Source organism: Streptopelia decaocto (assembly GCF_964273445.1).
Source record: "Streptopelia decaocto genome assembly, contig: HAP1_SCAFFOLD_65, whole genome shotgun sequence".
Taxonomy (NCBI): Eukaryota; Metazoa; Chordata; class Aves; order Columbiformes; family Columbidae; genus Streptopelia; species Streptopelia decaocto.
The window spans coordinates 440,944-447,529 of NW_028115796.1; the positions used below are offsets into that span (position 1 = coordinate 440,944).

General features: G+C 49.3%; 1 protein-coding gene across 1 annotated transcript; it reads right to left on the minus strand.

The window, feature by feature from the left end:
• Positions 1-5,431: 5,431 nt before the first annotated feature.
• On the minus strand, positions 5,432-6,346 carry LOC309452599 (olfactory receptor 14J1-like; the record flags this gene model as incomplete). The annotated part of the gene is made up of 1 exon (XM_082077220.1): positions 5,432-6,346. One exon carries the CDS (start codon positions 6,344-6,346, stop codon positions 5,432-5,434), a length of 915 nt encoding a protein of 304 aa, XP_081933346.1.
• Positions 6,347-6,586: the final 240 nt, after the last annotated feature.

A 6,586-nucleotide genomic window follows, 5' to 3' on the forward strand; every position in this document is an offset into this window, starting at 1 on the left:
CATGTTCAGCTGCTGTCAATCAAGAAGCCCAGGTCCTTTTCCACCAGGCAGCTTTCCAGCTACTCTTCCCCAAGCCTTTAGTGTTGCAGGGGATTGTTATGACCAAAGTGCAGGACCTGACACTTGGCCTTGTTAAACCTCAGACAAACGGCCTCAGCCTAATGAAGCAGCAGCTCCAGATCCCTCTGTAGAGCCTTCATACCCTCCAGCAGATCAACACTCCCACCCAATTTGGTGTCATCTGAAAACATAGTCAGGGTGCACCCAATCCCCTCATCCAGATCATTGATAAAGAGATGACAGAGAACTGGCTGCAATATTGAGCCCCGGGGACACCACCCATGATGGGCCACCAACTGGATTTGGCTCCATTCACCACAACTCTTTGGGCCCAGCCCTCCAGACAGTTCTTGATCCATCACAGATTCACCATCCAGGCCATGAGCTGCAGCTTCTCCAGGAGGTGCTGTGGGATACGGTGTCAAAGGCTTTACTGCAGTCTAAGGACACAACACCCACAGCCTGTGTGGCAGATTCACTCCCCACGACAGACTTTCCCTCATCTGCTCAACCAGTCACCTTGTCACAGAAGGAGATCAGGGTGGTCAAGCAGTACCTGCCTTTCACAAAGCCGTGCTGATTGGGCCCAATTGCTCGTCTCGTATGTGTGTGTCCTCACAGTCCTTTCCCAGCCGTGTTCCTGATGTTGGCCTATCCCCTGCAGAGGCAGAAGTGACCTCACAGTGCCCTCCACAGCCATTGGCTTCCTACTGGACTATGAGTTCCTGAGACACAAGTGACCACATGGCATCGTACCCACATCACCCTCCTTGTGGTCCAGTGTGTGAGCAGATCAAACTAAGCTGCTTTCATCAAATGTATCTGATAGATTTCCTATCAAGGGTTTGAGTGGAGAAACATTCCTCAGTGGAGCTGCTGCACTTACTCTGGGGCATTTTACATCTCTGCTTCTGCCTCTTCATTTTTTTTCTCTTCTTCCTCTGTCTATTCTGACGTGAAAGAGCGCTCCAAGGAAAAGATTCATGGAATCCTACAATAACACAGGTTGGAAGAGACCCCTGAACACCATCTCTGTCCCACTGACTTTTATGGCACCCCAAGGAATAGCTGATGACATTTGCACTCCCTTGGGTTCATCTCACCACATGCACACAGTGGACATGCACATGATGTGTATGTTTACAACTCATCTGCACAATGAAAACAGGGACTTTTAACCTAGTGTTTCATAGAATCATAAAATCATATCATGTCCTGAATTGGAAAGGATTCACAAGGATCTTCAAGTCCAACTCCTGTCCCTGCACAGGACACCCCACAGGTCACCCTGTGTGTCTGCGGACGTTGTCCAGTCTCTCCTTGAACACTGTCAGGTTGGGGCCGTGACACTTCCGTGGGGAGCCTGTTCAGTGTCCAGCACCTCTGGGTGAAGAACCTTTTCCTCAGGTCCTACCTGACCCTCCCCTGGCATATCTACTGCCATTCCCTTGGGTTCTGTCATGGGTCACCAGTGAGAAGAGATCAATAACTTCTCTTCCTTCTCCCCTTGTGAGGAAGCTGTAGCCACCATGAGGTCTCCTTTGAGTCTTTTCTTCAGCTCCGATGCTCAGAAACCCCTTGGTTTGCTTTCTGAAGCAGAAAGGAGAAGCCATGACCTGCAGGCAATGGGAAGGGGGATCCTGTCCCTCACACATGGCTCAGGGCTCTTCCTGGGACTGTGGGATGTGAGTGTGCAAGGCCCAGGGAATGACAACACTGGGACAACAACTTCCAGCTTCCCCATGGGGCTGCAAGGAGGCACCGAGGCCCCAGTGCCATGAGGACATGACATGTCTTCTCCTGGGCCTCAGTGGCAGAGACAACTGCCATGGCCAAGGGGACAGAGACCTGGGTTCTGTGGGTCCCTTGCAGCCTTTACAGTGCCCTTGGCCATCTCCACCACAGGGTGTTCTACACGGTCCACAAAGCTGTGGGCTGATCCAGCCCCCTTTGGGTGATCTCCTGACCACAGCACTGCCTTTCCAGTGACATTTCTTCCTCTTGATATCCAGTCCTCACCTTCCAAGTTGCACTCTCTTTCCTGGTTCTTCTCACTATCAAGGAAAGCTCGGCCATCTCATAAACTGCCCTTCAAACAGGGAATCCAATCACCACAAGGCTACTTGTGCTTTTTTACCTGTCAGAAGACAAGTAACCTCACCATGATCTTCTAAATCCCATGAGTGCTGCTGGCCTTTCAGCTTCTCTGACAGACACGGCCATGTCCCTGCTGCTGTCTCATCATGTTCTCAGGTGGGATGGACATGACAACCCGTCTCCAAGGGCTCTTTCTGGGTAGGGCCTGTGGGCACTTTGGCAGAGGTTCTTTCCCAGCCATGTCCCTGCTGCTGGGCTGTCACCTCCAGAGAAAGAACTAATGTCACTGTCCCCTTCACAGCCAAAGTCTTTGAACTCAATTATGAGTTTGTGAGACACAAGTGACCTCATAATCCCACACCCATCCGTCACCCTCCTTATGGGCCAGGACCTGACTAGATAAAACTATGCTTGTTCTGTCAAATTGATCAAATTTATTTCCTACTAAAAACCTGAGCGGAGAAGCATTCTGTAAGGGAACGTGAAATGTTGACATCTTTTCTATGTCCTCTCCCGCCTCTTTTATTTTTTTTATTTTTTCCTTCTTCCTGGTTGCTAATTGCAAATTCACTAACTGAAGTGCAAAGCCAATCCCACACCCAGAGATGAGATCTTGTTTATTCCAGAGTTGTGCAAGTCTGGATGCTGGAATAAAACCAGCACAACAGATAGAGAAGGAACATCTATTATATCCAAAATCTTATCACTACATTCAGACCCTCCTGGCACTCCTAAAGAAGCAAGTGTTTACACATTGGTATATTGGTTACATAATCGTTTTATCACCACGCATGCTTGTTGAGAGAGGGTCCCGGGCTGACCCCAGTCTCCCATCCTAGGGATGCATATGAGCGCATAAGGAGCAAAGTTCAGCTAAAGGACACTTTATGTAGCAGTCTTGAGACAGATGTTAAAACAAGACTCAGCTAATTGTGCAGGCTCCAGAGTGTCTGCGCTGCAAGGACAGTATTCTTTGCAGGTTCTGATTAAGTGTTTTAAAAGTCACTTTTATCTTTGTTATTGGAGCAAACTGACCAAAACTGAGAGGGTTTACATATTTTAGGTTAGCAATTTCAGGCAGGATTCATTCTTTTAGCTGGTAAGGACTACATCTTCTGTCTTCAAACACCTCTCCAAGGTAAAGACTCATTGAATCATAGAATAAGTCAGGTTTGAAGAGAGCCCTGAACATCACCTTGTCTCACTCTTCTTCTCAAGGCAGGGGGTACCAGGTGAGGTTGTTCTGGGCCTCTGCCCAGCGTTGCATCCACAAAGGAATTGAAAATGTGCTCCGTAACATGATGCAGGGGGAGAATAAAGCCGTTCAACAGTGTTGGCCCAAGTACTCATCACTAAGGGATGCCACTAGAAACTGGCTAAACAGAGGACTTTGTACCACTGATGATATTTGGGCTTGGACACAGCCAACTTCCCACCCATCAGAACATCCACATCTTCATCCCAGATCTCCCCAAGATGCTCTAAGGCCACCACAGGAGACCATGTCTGGGGCCTTGCAAAACTCCATGTACACAACATGCCTTTCTTTCCCCTGCCCATTTGGGTTCAACAATGCCTTCCTTGTCCTTCTGCTGCCTGGAGATGGGTGCAGAAGAATGTGGTCCAGCCCCCTCCCAGGGACAGACATAGGCTGACCAGCCTATCATTCTCCCAGTTCTCCTTCCTGCCATTCCTGAAGAAGGGTTTGACGTCTGACTGTCTGAGGGACCTCTGAACCTCTCTGATCACTCTGACATTTTGAGACCACAATCCAGAATTTCCCACAGGGAAAGAGGGGCAGGTGTAGGACTGTGTAGAACAGCATATGATGGGGATGGCAAAGGTGATGGAGCAAATAAGGACACTTGCAATGAGCCTGTCCAAGGCAGCTGAGATGAATCTCAATGGGCCACTGGGGTTTGTCCTTGGAGTCACACACAGAAATATCAGGATTCTGTCAGACATCCACATCTGAGCTGGCCCTGTGGACTCTTAAAATACATTGGCATAATCAGGAACAGACACTTTCCCATTTACACACAGAGGCTGGAGTCACAGTGTCTCTCTGGCCTCCTGTTCCTATTCCCAAAGGATGGGAGGCACCTCAGCCCCATGGTGTGTCACCATGTTCTGCATTCAACTTTGATGTCCCTCATCATCAGGAATGGACATTGGTTCAAGGAAGCACATCTCAGTGCTGCTTTCTTGTAGTTTCCTATGGGATATTAGTCCCAACATGATGTGATGTCAATGAACTGTCTGTCTCACAGGTCTTCAAGGAACCCCAAGGAATAGCTGATAATGTTTGTGCTGACTCACATTCATCTTACCTCACATACATGATGTACATGCTCACATCTTATCTGTACAATGAGAACATGAATCTCTGACCTACTCATTCAGTGTAATTCCATGGAGGGACAAAGATGTCTGAGTTGGTATGAGAGGCCAGTGCTGGAAATGGTGGTTGTGAGGGGCCAGTCCATGGTGACTGACCTGAGGCTCCTTCTATGGGGTGTCCAGTGCACAGGGGCACAGCCCAGCCCCTGCTCTGCTGGTCCTGCAGGTCTCTGGCAGGAGCCTGGCTGTGAGAGGACACTGCTGTGTGCCAGCCCTGCACACACACACTGTTCAGCTGTACTCTGGTGTTTAATCTGTGGCCACTTTCTTGGGCATATTCTTGACAGAAATTTTAAGAAGTCCAAAGTCTTCTGACACTGTCCTAAGAAGATCGCTGTTCTTTATAGAATTACTTTTACAAAGACCATCTCTGTCACAGCAGTGCCCATTGCCTGTCCCTGCCTGCGCTCAGAGGACTGACACACAGTAGGACGGTGACCAAGCTGCCAGAGCACTCAGGCCTTGCACCAACACAAGGGATGAGAAGGAGAGTGTGGAGTGGAACCAGAACAGCTCTGGAAGAACAAGCGCTGGTGCTCCCTGGCAGTGCTGCCGGGATGGACTCTTTTACCCTTCACCCATCACAGAAACTGTCCCTGCAACTCCAAAAGGCCTTGCAGGAAGGATATAGTGAAAATCAAGTCACTACAGGACCCTTTACTTTGTTTAAATACACACAGATCATGGCTCCTCATTTACACAACCAGGGGTTATAAAAGAAAAGCAGACAGTGGTTTAGAAAGGGGATGACAACATCATCAGAATAAAAAATGCCAACAACAACAGCAAATACTGATGACAAGCTGGACCTGTAACAAGTTACATTACAACTTCTATGTAGAAGCAGATGAGCAGTTTCTTGCTTCAGAAAACACTAAGATATGAGTTTCCACAGAGCATCCTTGAGCTCCTGGTTTCTCATGCTGTAGATAAGGGGGTTCACTGCTGGAGGCACCACAGAGTACAGAACAGACACCAGCAGGTCCAAGGATGGGGAGGATATAGAGGGGGGCTTCAGGTGGGCAAACATGGCAGTGCTGACAAATAGGGAGACCACGGCCAGGTGAGGGAGGCAGGTGGAAAAGGCTTTGTGCCGTCCCTGCTCAGAGGGGATCCTCAGCACGGCCCTCAAGATCTGCACATAGGACACCACAATGAACACAAAACACACAAATCCTAAACAGACACTAACCACAATAAGCCCAAGTTCCCTGACGTAGGAGTGTGAGCAGGAGAGCTTGAGGATCTTGGGGATTTCACAGAAGAACTGGCCCAGGGCATTGCCCTTGCACAGGGGCAGTGAAAATGTATTGGCTGTGTGCAGCAGAGCACTGAGAAACCCAGTAGCCCAGGCAGCTGCTGCCATGTGGACACAAGCTCTGCTGCCCAGGAGGGTCCCGTAGTGCAGGGGTTTGCAGATGGCAACATAGCGGTCGTACGACATGATGGTGAGAAGATAAAATTCTGCTGAAGCTAAAAAGACAAACAGAAAGATCTGTGCAGCACATCCTGCATAGGAAATGACCCTGGTATCCCACAGAGAGTTGGCCATGGACTTGGGGAGAATGTTGGAGATACAGCCCAGGTCGAGGAGGGCGAGGTTGAGCAGGAAGAAGTACATGGGGGTGTGCAGGTGCTGGTCCCAGGCTATGGTGGTGATGATGAGGCCGTTGCCCAGGAGGGCAGCCAGGTAGATGCCCAGGAAGAGCCAGAAGTGCAAGAGCTGCATCTCCCGTGTGTCTGTGAATGCCAGGAGGAGGAACTGGGTGATGGAGCTGCTGTTGGGCATTTGCTGCCTGTGGGCATGAGGACCTGTGCAAGGAGGAAAGGACAGTGACAAGTTAGGGGAGACTTCTCTGAGGAAAATAAACATGCTGTTTCTCATGGAAAAGCCCATCCCTGGTGGATGGATGTTTCAGCTCATTCTCTCTTTCTACCAGCTGAGAAAAACAGTTCATCACAGTTTAAAATGCAGCTTGGGCATCTAGTTTCCATGAGCACACAAATCTCGGTCAAGACTTCCTGTGTT